This window comes from Accipiter gentilis, chromosome 18 (genome assembly GCF_929443795.1).
Source record: "Accipiter gentilis chromosome 18, bAccGen1.1, whole genome shotgun sequence".
NCBI lineage: Eukaryota > Metazoa > Chordata > Aves > Accipitriformes > Accipitridae > Astur > Astur gentilis.
Window position 1 is genome coordinate 25240426 of NC_064897.1, and position 17135 is coordinate 25257560.

Here is a 17135-nt window from a genome sequence, read left to right on the forward strand (position 1 = left end):
TCAAGATTATTGTGAGCTTTGCCTTTGCGGGTTTCCCTAAAATCTCCTGCATTGCATCAAAATAACAGAGAAGGAGTAAGAAGGGGGAAATAGCACGGAATAAGTAGGATGGAGTGACTAAGGACGTGCTCCAAAGGCCACTTGAGTCAATGGCTGTGTTTACAGGAGGATTTGGTTCATATTCTGAATTTTCCATCCAGAATCTGCAAAAAAAGCCAAAGGGGTGATTGTAATACCAATTTGTAGAGAAGAGTCTGCTCTGCGTAATCTCATTTTAGTACATACTGAATAAAGGGGACTTACAGTACTGGTCTATGGCAAGGAGCGTGTGGCAGGCTCCTGTCCACAGCCTGTCCCTGCAACACATGGGGTCTTTCAGCTTGAATATTTCAAGGAAAGGATGAAACAGGTATGTACACATAGACATACATGTAAGCATTTTTACATCGACAGAAAAAATGCTCCAGTCTTTATTTCTTTGCCTCCAATATTTGTTTCAGAGCCCTATCTGTTCTGTTCATTCCCATTTGTAACATTCTGGAACCTAATAACAGTGCTGTTTCGTTCAGCTGAAGATCAACAACTGACTAGATCAGGACTATGCAGTCTAAGATCCAAAGACTGCCTTTAGATCTCTTAAAATTCAGTCAGTGGTATTATACTTCTGTGTCAAACATTAAAAAAAGAAAAGTACTAAACCTTCCACATGCGTATAGATGTATGTATTTAAGCACACATGCATGCGCACACATAACATAGAGGAAAAGAGAGATTAATATAAGGTCTGATTACCTTTTAAACTAATGCCCCTTTACACCTTTCTGGCACTGTAAAGAGTCCTCAAAATGGGAAGATATGTAATTTACATTCATTTTATGGCCATCTCCGTACTGATGAGAAGTGTGAAGGGGCCTTGAAGTAACAGAAGCAGCCGAACGGTACCCACTGCCAGACTTCCTTTTCACGTTTTACAGATATTTGCATTAAAAATGATATTTCTTAATTACAGGTTTATTGGAACAAGACCTTAAAAGTAGATTCTGATACAGCCAGCCAGTGAGTGACAGACTCACACCAAGCCACTGCTTCTTCCACAACAGGGCTCAGTGCATTTACTGCTTAAGTAATTCTCGCTGACTATAAAACCAGCAGAGCTATTCTAACATTTTGTCCACTGGTCCACAGTGGAGAGAAGCACAGGCAGCTGAAGGAGCACCTTTTACCCATATACAATGCCTAGCATAATAAAGCCCATTTGTGTTTTGGGGCTGCTAGTCTCAATTCAGAGAAGAAAGGAAAAATAATAGGTATTAAGATAAATCAAATAGCAATTCCTACTTTATACATACTTGACTTTGCAGAAATTATAGCCTTTTATGTAACATATGTGCTTAGGAATCCTAATGGAAATGTACGGCTGCATCTTATTGCACTAAACGTCCATCTCACCCAGCATCTTGTCTCCAGCTGTGAGCTGGCTGCCGAGAGCAGTGTAAAAGCAGGGTGAGTGTACAGCGATGCTTTCTCACAATGCTCCCCCAGTCCTGAACTTGTGGTTCAAGGACTTTCTGCACCAAAGCTTAACAGCTCCTGATTGATTTTCTTTCCACGAAGAGTCACTTTTGAGCATATGTATATTTTTAGCAACATTACCTCCTGCTCAAAGCTTCATTATGTCGTGGGTGAAATGTCTATCTTTGTTTTGAACCTGCTACTTGCTATTTCCACTTCACGCCCCCCTAGTTCTTGTACTGGGAGGAATGACAAACAGTGGTTCCTTACAAGCTCACCTTACAAGATGCTCTGCTTCTGAAGATTATCCTGCAATAGATCACGGGAATGTACGGTGTTTTAATAGGACACCTGTGACACTGTATGTGCCACAGCAGACAGAGTGAGAAAAGAGTGGTTTTCATGATAATCCTATTCTTTGGGTCTCATAACCTCAAAGCTGAAACTTGCATTTTGTATTCTACAATAAAAAGGACATAGTCAAGTTTAGAGGGGAGCTTACATCAAGGGTAACTAATAAAAACCAATGTCTCCTCCTAAGTGACTACTCTTAAGCTATCTGAAGTTAGATTTTTTTCTCTATCTGTTTTGATAGAAGGCTGTTAGCTTTTTGGTGTCTCTTGGCAAGTTAGGACTCATGTATTTTTGTATGTCTAGCTCATTCTTTTCAGTATCTCTTTTTTTTTTTTTATTTATAAATGGAAGAATGAGTTACATTTCTTTTTCAGACACAAGCCATACCATATACCATATTGTGTTCTACTTGTCTTGAATAAGAAACAGGCTTGAACAGTTAGTCATTTCCAGTGTCTGTCAACTAGATACAAGTTCAATAAAATGAGCCATTTTAAACTTTCAGGACTGCCATTTTCGTCAGCAAGAACTTGCATTCACTGTGCACTGCTCCCCAGCAACTTGTCATTTGGAATAAATCTGTTTATTAAGGATGTACAGAGCTCTGGAAAATATAGCAACAAGTCTGTGACTTCATTCATGCTCTTCGAACCCACACAACATACTGTGAATTCAGTATAATTTTAACCTGCATTCTTAAAGCGTGACGAAGGTGTGTTTTGTTCTGTTGCGTTTTTTTTTTAAATGTCTCACTCACCTTTTCTCTTCCTATCCTACCCTCTACTCTATTTTATCTTGATGTCTCTGTCTGTCAGACTCTTAGTGGTCTTTTATCACATTCAGTTCACTTGACTGTCTAAAAGCCTCTCACTTTTGCAGAGGATTTTCTTTCTCCATGTGCTTTTGCTCTCACCGCGGGCTCGCTTTCTTTCCCTCTCCCCCCCTCACTCCCCTGCTTCAAACTCTCCCAGTTAATGTTTATCTCCCAGTTTCTCATCATTCCCCACTCCTTTCAGAGGACAGTGGGATGGTCGAATAGGTATCTGGGAAGCCATGTCTTGGGCTAAAATATATCTATGCAATCTCTGAGTGCATAGTTAAAAAATTGGGAATGGCATCTCCTGTGGTCATTTTATCCACAGACTAAATGGAAACACTACAAGCCTCAATGATGCTATTGATTGCCAATTACTTCTTAACTGCTAATGTGTACATGATACTAGCTTTGCTTTATTGATTTTTATATAGAGAATGTTGTATATTTTAGAAATATTTTTTTTCTTGAAGATAACATAAAATGTTACAGGTTCCTTTTTTTTTCCTTTCAGCCTATGTAGCCAAAACTGGTACTTGGTCTAGAAATCTCCAGAGACCACATTATACACAAGGAGTTCAGATATATCCGTGTATTAACGTTTCAGTTAACAGTTTTTTACATTGGAACTATATATACTAAGGCATACACACACATAAGAACATCTGTATGTAAACACCCTTGATTTCAACTATTTTCAAAGGAATTGCTTTGTCTGAAAGGTTCTGATTGCAGATTTTATGCAGATACTCATAAATGCTGCTGTGTTTGGTTAGGGGCAGTGCAGAAAAAACTTGCAGTCTCACAGCCTACATGTACCTTGAAGGATTAACTCATTCTATAGTTTGCAGCACGGCAAAAAACTCGTAGACCTAAATCCAGCAGTCTTGATATTTTCCTTTGTTCTTCATTATTTGTGCATTAGTATCTAACAGCCAAAATTGACATCACTGTATGCTGAACAAACACACAGCAAGAAACAAGCCCTCCCCCTGGAAACTTTTAGGTCTAAGGGTGAGATTTGTAAAATTGCTGAATGGAATGAACAGCCCAAATCCTCATTTTCAGTTTGTGATGTTACCTTTGTTAGGGATTTTTAAAAGGCAAGGTAGACAAAATAAAGCAACAAAAAACAGGGGAAAGGCAGGATTAATATGACAGTTTTACAGGGGAAGAACCGAGGCACAGAGAGATTAAATGACTTGCACAGCATCACTCCTGGAATCTGAGCACCTCAATTCTCCTGAGTCGCTCTGCACCACAATACCCGCACCACCAACTCTCCAAGTCTTCACATAGCCTGTGCCTTGTATGAACCACCCTTTAAATAGTCAAGCCCTAGACATCCCACTTACATTTTCACTGTTAATGTCTGCCTCACTGGGGCAGCCAAAGAGTTCCCGTCTCAGCAAATTCCCATCATATTCCAGGAATGTCAGGTAGAGATTGCGGAAAAACTCCACGTGCTTGTTTTTCACTCGCAGCTTCTTTGGTGAGTTCCAGTGAATCACCTCAGTGGGAAAAAAAGAGAAAACATCCTGCTGTTAGAATACAGATTTGCTTTATCTGCTCTTTTTATCTGTGTTCAGTTCACTGTCCTCTTAAAAACAAAAAAACCCAACCCCCGAACCACACAGACTTCCTTCTGTATTTTATCAGGAAGGCTTCACCATATCTTTCACAAGTAACCGCACACTCCACAGATTATGTGCTTTGAAGCTCCTCCATAAGATTACCTGCACATTTGAGTTAGGGTGCTGCTCTAGTTTGTGATACAGCACCTCATAAATGCTGCCACAACTCTAATCACGGAGCCGATAGGTTATGGACCCTGTTGAAGAAGGTGGCAGGACAAGGGACACAGGGATGTAGGTATTAAACATTAATCTCAGATTTCCACATGACTGTTTCAGCTAATGAAATTGATTCACTGTTGCAAGCCAGGCAGACTCTTCTCTGGTTAGGTATTGAGAAGAAAAAGCTTGAAATTAATTCCTATACCCATTTACACCCTTCAAAAAGGACTGAATTTAATCTGTCTTCCTTTTCGCCATTGCTTCATTTAAACAAGACTGATCTCAGTTGCATTACACAACACAGTGATGCAGTACAATGCTTCACCCTTTGAATTCCAATTTCTAGCAGGTATTTAGCCTCTGCTAATGGGAGATGACTCTCACAGTGGCCTAGATTTAACTCTAATGTTGACATAAAGGGCCTGATTCTCATTTACTTCAAGGGAACTTTGCACTGCTGCCAGTGCGAATGAGAATGAGGCCCTAAGGAAAAACTAAGAGGGAGCCAAAAGTGGCGTGCAGGAATGATTTCATTTTATAGAGGCTATATTTTAGGCCTAAGAAAAAAACCACCAAATGCTTTGTATTCAGTTTTATTCCTGTGACTTCTAAAGAGATTAAAAAAAAAGTCTCCCTTGGGAATACTTCCAAGCTAGGAGTTCCAGAGGTTCTCTGAATCCATTAAGTTAATTGCATGAAGGCACCGTGTCACTCACACGCAGCCACAGAGCTGCAACGCCAGCTGCCGAGCCGGCCGCGCGGTAAGCTTCGCTCTGAACATTGCATTTGTGGGAGGGAACGCACAGCGCTGAAGCGCAGCACGTAGAACAGAAGCAGCCCACAGCAGATGAACACAGTTCCCTCCGTGTCAGCAACGCAACTCCACGGGAACAGGGAGCCCTCTGAAATCACGCTGTTGCCGAATCAGAGGACCGGAGGACGAAAGAGCAGGACGTAGCCTGAATTCTTCCTGTGCTAACTTCAGCAAACAACATAGTCTCTCCACTGAGTATTTATACTGCCATAAAAGTTATGGCACTCTTGTACATACCTAACAACAATGAAAATACCTTCTGATAGGGAAAGCTTTATCCCTTCCAGGGATTTCACTGCTGAGGTTAGTAGGATGTCAGAAAACCATACATGCAGTTACAGAAAAGCAATTGTAAGGAAAAAAAGATAATTTCAGAAATTCACTGGCAAATCACTTTTTCCAGTTATAGGAACTCTTTAAATGAAGATCATGATTCATCTATGCCCTACATAAATCTGGGACATTATTTGGACAAAACTGTAGATATCGGTGTAGATATTTTTCCCAGGTAATGCTACATTCTTTGCTGGTTTTACATTTGTCCATATGTTCAGAAGTGTAGCTTAACTGTGCAATAACATCTTGCTGCAATGCGTGCTGAAAATACGGAACACCACAGAAACAAAAGGAGCTTTAGGTAGGTTAGGACATAAACTTAAGATGACAGATTTCCTCCACTGAAAAATGGATCTTCAAAATCTCCTTTCTTTGAAAAGAACTTGACATATTTCATCCACTGCAGTTAACTGCAGCAAAAGGCATTAAATGCATGCAAAAAATCTCAACGATTGAATCCTACCTGAGGGAAACAGGCACACATAACAGAAGCCCAGGGCTTCTAAAGGGCTGCTTAACAGTTTTACAGGGTAGTAGTATGCATTTTTACAAGCAGGCATAGAATGGAAACTGTCTGCTGGTAACCTGCATTTATTTAAGACTGGATGAAAGAAAGCTGAGAAGCTGGCAACTGGGACCAAAAATACTTGCTAAGAAGAACCTGCGCATTCTCCATACTACTCCTACACTTGACGTGAGTTTCCTTTTGGATGTCTTCGTGAGCATCCTATCCCCCTGCTGAGCACTCTGACCACTCACCCTCAGGACCATGAGCACAGAAATGGCTAATGGTGATAAACTCAGGAACTGTTATGGGACAGGCTCCCCGGCGCTGCAGGAATTTCCCATCAACATACACTATGTCACATCACAGCCAAGTACTGGTGTTGATGCCTCTACCCAGTTGTGTCAAAGGCAGACAACTGCTGTTGTCAGCGCAGAGGCTCTTTGCTGCTGTGCTTCAAAATCTGTTGTGTGTGTAAAAGCTGGTAAGTGTCAAGGGCCTAGCTGGTGGTTCGGATCTGATCAGATTTGAAACGTGTCAGGATGCTGCATGTGTACAGATGTCAGGGGAGCCTGGAGTGAACTGAAGAAAGCTGAATGGAGCTGATGACTATCCAGAAAAGCTGATTTTTTAATCAAGAAAGACAGCACACGCCAATGCAGCTAAAGAACATCAAGGAACTATGCAACCATCTGGATGACCTGAGGTAGAAAAAGCACAAAACAGGTCTAGCGAAAAAGCAGGCTGCTTTTCAAATGTAAGTTGATTAGATAAATATTATGTCATATATGAAAGCATAAAAAAGAACAGCAGGTGTCAAAAAGCAACGCTTAACCATTGACATACAACACTACATCCAAAGACCATATTCTTTCGCTGTCAGCCCACAAATTCACCTCCAGTTCTGACTGTAGCTGTCAGATTTGGTCTATTGCACCATCAGCTACAGCAGAAGTTGGCTGAAGACAGGCCAAGACATCCTTGCATACACAGCCTGTCACAGGCTTCAGTGAGGCACATGATGAAGACAACGGGCTGCACAGGTAAGCTATGGCCATTACATTAGAAACTTTATTGTGGGCAACAGTGAATTGATTGGAGAAAAAAATAATCAGTTGGAAAGGGACTACAGGGAAATCACAAGAAAAAAAAAAAGTCAAACTTAGAATCCACTTTATTTGTAGACGAAGCAAGTGTTATCTCAACATTAAAAAAAGAAGGTGAATTCAGAAACTAAAAATCTCATTACTACAACATCCCCTTTCCAAGACTGAATAGCACCATAATACTGTGTTTATTTATTCTTCTATATTGCCTCTTAGTTTCTAAGCTATTCCAAAGCTCTGTTGGCTTACAGAGGAAACTGCAGCTAGAACATATAGAATTCCAGTGCCATTATCTGGGTGGACACCTCAGGAACAGTGCTAGCCTTCAGGCTGTCCCACGGATCCTTCCACTCTTGATCAAGGCCTTCTGAGAACTAAGAAAAACACGGTCCTTAATCTTCATTTAGCAATTTAAGCACTGAAAGATCAGAACTTAAAATTCCACATCTATTTAACACTTGGTTAGTCGTCATTAAGCAACTTGGCGCTATCTACATTTCTGTTAATACCATCCTAGTTAATCAGCAACTGTTGCCACTCACTGATTACGCTCAGCCAGCCTCCTGGAATACTTCCATACACTTGTGACCTAGTGAAAAAGGCTAACTGCACCAATGGTTCCCATTTATTCACCAGGTTCTGACCCAAAGCACTCAAATGATGAGACAGTTGGAGCCTCATAGCCCAGCAGTGGGATCTGAGCTGGAAGGTAACAGAGGATGTTATATGCTGATGGAGTGTAAGAGAGGCTCTAACGTCAGTTATCTGCATGGAAATACACTGCAAACAAAAATCCAAGCACACCTCCTTAGGTTACCAGCTGCATTGTCCTCTCTGGAGAGATTCAATACTTTGAAACTGATGTTCAAACCACTAAACGATAAGCTTCAACACAACATTATTTCTATAGATACCCTTATCCGCTTTTCCCCTGAAGCATCTTCTCTCTCCAAAGGAAGTATTTGGCCAAATGTTTCCTTAACCACAATCTCTTACACTTTTTACCCAAAGACACATCTTGATAATTTCTCACTCTGCTTCAGCCCTTATGAAATCAGATAATACAGGATATCCTGTATACCTATGTAACTACTTTCCTGGCTGAAGGGGTAAAAAGTAAAACTAAATTAAGCTTGAATTTAAGGCTACAGAAGTTTAATTTTGCAAAGCACTGCACAGATATTCTTAATCAAGCCCATGAGCACTTTACAATTTAGGTAAATCAGTAAAAGTAGTTATTTTGTAGACGGGGAGCTTTCCTGCTTAAAAACTAGACTCCTTGTCTAGTGCAACCAGACAGTTTCCACTGAAATCAACAGGAGTTAAACATTCAGCAAATCTGCACAGTAAAGTCACCTATATATGCCACTTTAATGCCACCTCAATAAGCTTTTTTCAGGCACATATTATTGAAAAGTTTAAATATGCCCCAAGTCACACTGCAAACAAGCACCACATGTGTAACTTATGCCTTGATTAGAAATGTCTGGAAACTTTATTTTTAAACTGTGTTTTATCAGAAATGAATGGTTTAATAAAAGAACCAATTTCCTCAGAAAGGATCAAATACTTCACAGAAATGTCATCAGGGAGGTTTCAGAGTGTTATTTCTGAACTACATAAGTGGAAGAGACTCACATTGGAGTAGCCAGCAACCCAGAGGTCCAGGCACTGCTTTTGGGTGTGGGAAACAAATCCTGCCCTGCCCCATTTGGTCCCCGTGGTCCCGGGGATTACTTTACTCCCCCGTTTACTGCCTATGCCGTATGGCAGTAAGCTGACAGACTGTCCCCACCTTGTACTTTTCAAAGTTCTCAATTTTTCCTCAAAAGGATTTGCAGCTCTCCCTTCCACTCCTGTACCAATGTTTACCGAGAGGCCTCCTGCCTCCAAAATCAGCCCTAAAACCACCTCTGTAATACCACAGTGCTCGTTTTTTGGCAGAGCAGAAGCACCTTCCTGACTCCGATGTTCAATTCAAAGGAGGTGATTTGGGTTTGTGCGGCGGGGTTTTGGTAGCAGGGGAGGACTGTGGGGATGGCTCCTGGGAGAAGCTGCTGGAAGCTTCCCTGGCTCCAACTCGGACCCGCAGCTGGCCCAGGCCGAGCCCATCAGTGACAGTGGTAACACCTGTGGGAGAACAGATTTAAGAGGGAAAACCTGCAGGGAGTAGGGAGATTGGGATGTGAGAGGAACCCCTCTGTGGGTACCAAGGTCAGTGAAGAAGGAGGGCAGAAGGAGGGCCACTGGAGGAGGTGCCTGTGGGAAGGACCCACGCTGGAGCAGTTGGTGAAGGGCCGTCTCCTGCAGGAGGGACCCCCCGGCAGAGTAGGGCCCGAGTGCGGAGTCCTCCTCCCCCTGAGGAGGAAGGAGCGGCAGAGACGAGGTGGGATGAGCGGATCCCATTCCCCTGTGCTGTTGGTGGGAGGAGGTGGAGAGAACCGGGAGTGGGGCTGAGATGGGAGGGAGGGAGGGCTGGGGGGAAGGTGTGCTAAGGTTTGGTTTTACTTCTCATTATCCTTTTTTGATTGATTGTTAGTAAATTAAATTGATTTTGTTTCTTCCCCAAGTTGAGCCTGTCTCTTGCCTGTGACCGTAAGTGGTGAGTGATCCCTGCCTGTCCTCATCTTGACCCATGAGCTTTTCTTTATATTTTCTCCTCATCCCAGTGGGGAGAGGGAGGAGTGAGTGAGCGGCTGCCTGGTGCTTTGTTACTTTCTGGGCTGAAACCACGACAGGAGGGCTATGTTTAGCCCTCTTGAGCCCTTACTCCTCTCAGTGTAGCTCTTTCTGGGTTGGCATTAAAAGGTGCAAGGCAGCAGAATGCCAGAACTGCTGCAGATCAGTGCTGAAGTGCTTGGCCGGCATGGGGTGACTCAGGGACTGCGACAGAACGAGGTGCAATAGGTCGTGTTCGAGGCAGATCTGAAATGATGTATTTGGGTTAGGGACAAGAAGCTGTTCAAACTTTTGTAAGCAATCTCACAAAGCCATCCTGGTGTGGAGGACATTCCTAGGGAGGACATAGTAAATCATATAACACAATTTCAGAATGGGGAATTTATGAGGTTAATTATCTACCTGCTAATTTAGTATCAGCTGTGTTCAAAACCAGTTTGAAAAGTCATCAACAGGTTTTAAAGCATTTGCTTTTTTGGGGGGGTGGGTAAATTCTAATAATTTGATACATTCCCATTGAAGAGTCCAGCATCTGATTTTTGTGATTGTAAATTACCAGATTCTCTGTGTGTAAACAGCAGATGTATCCTTGACAACCAGGCTTCTCTTCATGACTGACTCATTCAATGAGGTCATGATTCATTGTCAGAGGCATCACAATTCATTACCTTCTTTCATAGGATTTTTCTTGCCATTTGGTTTGTGCCAAATCATAGTAATTGAGATTTCCTTACAGACAGGAAGAAACTATTAACCAAAAAGGAAAGCAAACACAGGGCCCGACCCAGCAAAAGTAATGCGTAAATGAACCTGAGCTCCAGGCAGATCCCCAGGGGCTGCGAAGCCCAGCAAGCCATGGTCCTACAGCACACGCTTGCCCATCGACAGTGTGGGCTACCGGGGACCACGTGAAGAGCTGAGATAAGCAAGATAGACAGTGGATGCCTACACAGAATGACTATTAGCACTTCCCCATCTTCTAGCCGGTCTTCAATAACAACTCCTGAGCATTTCTCCAAGGTGTAACAAATGCCATGTAAAAATAAACACCTCTGGCCTTTGGAGGCTACAGTTGGCTTGCTTGGCAAAAAGAACTAAAGGGCACCTGCTTCCTCTTAGCCCACTCTTTGTTTTCTATTAAAATTGTTTATTTCAAGACATTCTTGACTGATGCATCCTTAATACAGGTACCTTCAGGGTGGGGAAAGAAAGATATCCGCAAGTGTAATTGTTTATGTAAATTTTTGTTCCATACACCATGGACAGCAGAACAAAGCCCACAGACTTCAGTCTAGTTGTGTACGGTGTGGCCTTTAGCACTATATAATAAGACACAGGAGGTAAGTAAGCTTTTAGATGAATAAAAATAATAAAGTAGTCTTATTTTGATGTTACTTTAGATGGATATAAAACTAGTGGTCACTAACAATGCAGAACTTGGTTATAAATATTTCTATCCTTCTTAGGCCTTTTCTGAAAGATCTCCATATGCAAGTCCTTCCAAATTTGTACATGCTGCTCAGCTGCAGCAAGGAAGTAGAGTTCAGCAGTAGTCAAACATCTGACCTTCTCTAACATAAGACAGCACACACACACACAAAGAAATTCAATAAAATGGATAGGGATGGAACTTAATGAGGAGTCTAAAGAGAAAAAAGTGATTAGAATCCTCTTCAGGCAGTATGAAATATTCAAGTGCTCCACAGGCCTGCAAAAAGTATGCTGGTCATCCTATGTTTGCACAAATGTGAACAAAGCAGCAAAGAATTGTGCATGCATGTATGTATACACACACACACTTGAACAGCAGCCAGCCCTGAGGGGCCAAGTTTATTTGACACAATGTTGTGTGCAAGAGATGACAGATCAAGTCCCATGGACTTTGAGGCCAGGTGGAATTAAATCAGTGCCTTTTCCATCTGACATGAGGAATGCAGTCTGATTTGACTGAGGAATACTTGACTGGGCCAGCTTTACCTTGGAATTTAAATCTGTCCCTGCATTTCCTTCTTTCCTACGCTATCCTTCTTAATCCTCCAGTACAAACTTCACAATCTGTCTTTCTCTCCCTCTTACCCTGGAGGTTTCTTTTACCTTGTTTCTTATTTCAGTCTTACCATGAAATACAGGATGTGCCAAATATGTTGTGTCATACCATTTATATTAAATGCCATGGAACTGACTAACTTTGGTGATTTTTAAGAGTATATTTTCTAACTTGGGCTAACGACATTTGTTGCTTTTTTTGAGGACCACATACCAAACCAGCCCGTTTCTTTTCAGAACTAGAATTTTGCTAATTTTCATAATGCAAATTCACAACTTTAATTGGTTTATGCTTTTTTTTTAATTGTGTGAAGAATTTTAACAATGCTGCCTGAGGGCCAGTTCTTTAACTGCTGAATGTGGGAAGAGCTTTACTGAAACCAGGGGGCTTATGTGCACTAGATAAAGCTCTGGCCTCTCTTCCACAGCAAAGAATTTCAGCCTCGATTCAGTATTTAGGGGATAATTTTAGCAGTGTGAATAAATCCAGTTCAGCTGAAGAAATTGCTTATGTGTCTGCACCCCTTGTTGAGTTAAATACCTCAGACCAGAAAGCCAGTGGAGGATATTACGCATCTTAGACTTCATTGCCTATGCTGTAATGGAACTGACAGTGTGATGCAATATAGGGTAATAAACAACCAAGCCTAAGTTACACTTGTAAACATAAATTTGTTAATTGACAATGAAGAAAGGATTCAATTTATTTTTAAGATACTTCTATTAAACGCTTACTTGTAGGTGTTACATATGAGCTAGATGTCCCACAACTGAAGCAGATTAGTCAACACACTCATTGGAGCCTAAAGACTGATTTGCTTGATTAGTTGTCAGTGTCTCCTCTGAGGTAAGCTTAACCAGTCTCCAAAACCACTCACGGGGATCACAGTTCAGCTGTCTAAATACAGATGTATAGCAACACTGAAAGCACCTTAGGGTTATCCTGCCTGCCCATCAGCTGCTTTGCCAAAAGAGTATCGTCTCTTCTAGGTCTGTGTTGTATCTGCCAGTCCCATATGGATATCTGAGAGTATCTATGGTGACTCAACTGTGTTTAGGCAATTGAACCAAGCCCTAGATCCTCAGTTATTAGCTTCAATAGCTTATTCTCATGTAAATGTATGTGTCTTAACCTTGTGCTGAATCCAATGTGACTGTCTTGGTGGATTATATGAATTAACGTCAGCCTCTAATTCACAGAAAAATATTGTGATATCTCCCAGGTAGGAGGTGTATTTTTCTAAAATTCTTCTTTTAAAAAACACTTTCCCTGCTACTACATCTCTCCTTTTGTTTCAGGCCTTGCAATTGCTGTCATACATGATTCTCAACGCGAGTACAGAACTAAAATCTCTACCAGCACTTTGTTACAAGGCATAAAACCATGATGGTTTTAAGTCCCTGCCTTGATCCTGCCCTACAAACATCTATCATGAAATGTTCAGTGATCAGTGTACTGATCTGTGTATACAGATCTAACTTGAAAAGCTGTCTTCTATGGACCACACTTGAACAGTTGGTTGTGAATACTTTTATGTATGAAATTCAAGCAATACTGGCCAGCTTTGACAGGTCGGTTAACCTGTGTAGTAGATATTTTGGGAGGTGCAGCTTTTGGAATCGCTGTGTTGAGGGTGATGATTGATTTTCTATATTCATCCAGTATCTGGTGTTCATATTGAACACTCCTGCTGTTACTCTACAAATTGCTACAAGGGAAAATTTGGTTAGATTTAGGAAATACACTGCACCATGAGGGTGGTCAAGCTCTGGAACAGGGGGCCAGGGAGGTTGTGGAATCTCAGTCTTTGGAGACTTCACACTCAACTACACAAGGCGGTGAGCAACCTGATCTAAGTTGGTCCTGCTTTGAGTGGGGTTTGGATGGTCTCCAGAGGTCCCTTGCAACCTCTTCTATGGTTCTGTGTTTTTATTTTTTTTTTTTTTTTCCTAAACCTCATTTACTAAAGCATTCTCAAAACATAAATTAAGTATATGAACATTAACTGAATATTAAAATGAACTGCCAAAACCTACCTATATTTACTACTGATGCCACTAGTCTGCTCTGATGGAATCTACTGCTGTTTAGCCAGCCAGTCTTATTCTACACCTGGTAGAAGCTCAATCAGCTTCAATTCTGAACTCTCTGCATGCTAAATTTGAGTCTGGCCTTTCAAAATGACCACAGCACAACTGATGATAATTTACCCATATATGTTCAAATTCATCCTGCTTTTATGTTCTACTTGACAATAGTGAAAAATGTGCTATTAAACTGATACTAAAACTTCATTTTATTAAATTAATGTGTTTCTACTCAGCCTTTTTTTCCATGGCAAAAATTATGGGTGTCCTCATAAATTGTATGTGTCGGTTTCCTGCGTCCTGACTTCATCTTTCTGTTACAGTGGAGTCCTGCATACTCTGTCCCAAAGGATACCCCCCCATCCAACCTCCTGTGAAACATACCTTCAGGTCAGACACATCTCTGTAGCACTGCTCGGAACGGGTGTGATCAGACAGCTGCACATTCCAGAAACATGGGAGCTGGTAGACAAGGAAGGGATTTTGTTTGATGACTGCATTGAAGATATCCTAGCAGACAAAACCAGAGAAACAGTTGGGTACCTTGTTTCTACAGTGAGGTGGTCTCAACCCCTCTCTGAGCTGACTGTCCTTCTCCCCCTCACAGGTAGAAATGCAAATGGTTGCGTGAGCTGAACTCTGCAAACCTTGCTTTGTAATTCTGTTTCTACAGAGGGTGCTATCAATCGGAGGGGTGATGTGTAGATCTGAACAAGAGGAACACAGAGCTAATGGACTCCAGCAAAGTTTTCAAAACATGTATCTTGTGCTGCTGGCAAGAGATGTGGTTCCTCTTCTAGTCACCAGGGAGAGTAATACGCAGAAAATGACAAACTGCCTGCTGTTAGTTAAGTACTGCTTCACTTTTCAATAAAGGGGATGAAAGTGATCCTGGCAGATGTACTGTTTCAAGGTGAATTACTATGTGGGATTTTAGCTAGCGCTTTATTGTTGCAACAAGTATTCCAGGTATTTCATGGAAAGGGCATGTAGGACAGATCTGCAGAACAGCCTACACCACGATGGACAGAACGTGTTCTGCCTCTATGCTGCCATCCAGTTGGAGAAGTAAGTTACAACGACAGTCTTGTGGTTAAGGTATTAGGGTAAGACATAAGCAACCTTGGTCCACTCTGCAAAATTCTGCCCCATGTGGGTATTAGATGGCAACTCAGAACCTGACTGAAAACAGTGAAGTTGCAAGAATCATTTTAATGAACTTCAGTAGCTTTTGGATCAACCTGCAAGGATACTGTACACAAGTGCACATCCCTATGCGCACAGAAAGCAGCATGCTTCCTTAGTGGTGACTGGTCACAAGCCAGATGTAGCTCAGAAGCAGCAGAAGCATCTAAATATGATGCTGCATTGAGTTAATACACTCAAGCTGTTGAGCAAGACTTACTAGTTCAGGTCCAGTACTACATTAACAAGGTTTCTGGATTTAAAACTGAGAGCTTGCAGGAAGCACAAACACTAAATATGCATTTCTGTGTATAGGCACACTATTTCTTCCCTTGGCCTCAGTTTCCCATCTGTGGCAGGGAGACAGCAGAGCTTTTGTCTTCGCAGGGATCTTGTGGCAAGGAGTACATTAAAAGGCTGCTGGGACTCATCTGCCAGAAACAGTAAAGAAATATCTGGAATCTTAAAACTAAAGTCTGCTTAGACAATAACCAGTAGGAAAAGACACAGTATATTTGGACTTCTTCTGTCCAGGCAGTTTTACGTTAAAGAAAGGAGGGCAGAAAATTAAAGCTTGCAATCCCCATTTGTCTATCTTATGAATCATCTGTGCAGAGGAGGTAAAAATGTCAGTGTAGTAAGAGAAACCTCATGAGTAAATCTCCATTCCTCTCTTCTATGTTTTCCCCAGAACGATTCAACAAATGGCAACTATAGGCACAATATCTTTCCCCCTGCCTTTTCCCACATCTCATCCCCTTTCCCTTTCTTACCTTCCTCAATCCATGGAGTAGTGGTTGTACCACTCCTCTGCCATGTCCTACTCACCTGGTCAGCCAGTGAAGTGGACAGCATGCTCATTAACTCCCGCTCCGCTGTGAGTCTCCACATCTGCTCCCATTTCATCTTCCGTAACTTATCGAGAAGCAGCAAGATAACCCCTAAAGGAAAACACAGTGCAGAGAACAAGAGAAGCCATGAGGTCGCATGCCAGTCAAGGCCCATCCTGTCTATGTGCTGACTCAGCAGTTAAAACAAGGACACGAGGAGAGATCTATCAGTAGAAACTACAGTCCTTACCCTGTGCTAACACAGGAGATTGACTAAAAAATTGCCACTAAGAGAAAGTTTTCCTGAACCCCTGAGGCTGCAGAGAAGAAATGGAGAGATGGCATACAGACGAATGCTAGGTTATTGCTAGAAGGCTGAAGTAGCCAAAGAAGAGTGAAACTGGGAAGAAGAGAAGGCAGAGAAGGATGTTGTATTTCTAGTAGTCTCCTTAACTGATAAAGCTTGATTTCATTATGACGTGATTAGCGTTGGGATTATTCCTTACAAAGTGAACCAATACAAGTAATTCACATGATGGAGGTTAACTCCATCCAAAGAGAATTAGTCAATACCCTACAAGAAAGAAAGAAGGAACCTCTTAACACTCAGAAGTGACCCTCCCCACTCCTTATTCAGAAAAGCTACAGGCCCCAAGAGGATATTCTGTCAAGTCACTGTCGACTAGGGAAAGGGTAGAGACAATCCTGATTTATCTAGTATGACTCCATTTCTGCCATCTTCACACTGAACAGAGATCTGCTCCTTCCAAAATCCTACTGTCTAAATTGATTTCTATCTGGCCTGAAATCAAGATTATGCTGAGACAAAGAGAATTTTGTCACTCATAAAACATTTTACTCAATGTGTGTGGGGTGAATTATGGCCCTTAATAATTACTGCATAGGATGCAATACATTTACTGCATAAGATGGAATTGCAGCCTAGTAAGAACCTAGTAAGAAGTTGATCACCTGACGCATCTGATGGCAATCCTTGAAACTTTTTCTGAGTAACAGATTATCAATGCTGGTTACAACCTTGCCTTTGAGAGTGCCCTCCATTAAGGCAG

The 17135-nt window shown here is 41.7% G+C and overlaps 1 protein-coding gene across 3 annotated transcripts in view; it reads right to left on the reverse strand.

Annotated features, from left to right (window-relative positions):
• The window catches only part of LARGE1 (LARGE xylosyl- and glucuronyltransferase 1), a 291152-nt gene that overhangs the window by 39211 nt on the left and 234806 nt on the right, over nt 1–17135 (reverse strand). For all 3 annotated transcript variants that reach the window (XR_007508668.1, XR_007508669.1, XM_049821626.1), the window contains exons 8-10: nt 16064–16176; nt 14435–14560; nt 4036–4191 (exon numbers count right to left, since the gene is read on the reverse strand). Coding sequence is in view for 1 of the 3 variants with exons in the window: in XM_049821626.1 (XP_049677583.1) it covers nt 4036–4191; nt 14435–14560; nt 16064–16176 (395 nt within the window). In the remaining 2 variants the exon portion in view is untranslated. The remainder of the gene's footprint in view (nt 1–4035; nt 4192–14434; nt 14561–16063; nt 16177–17135) is intronic.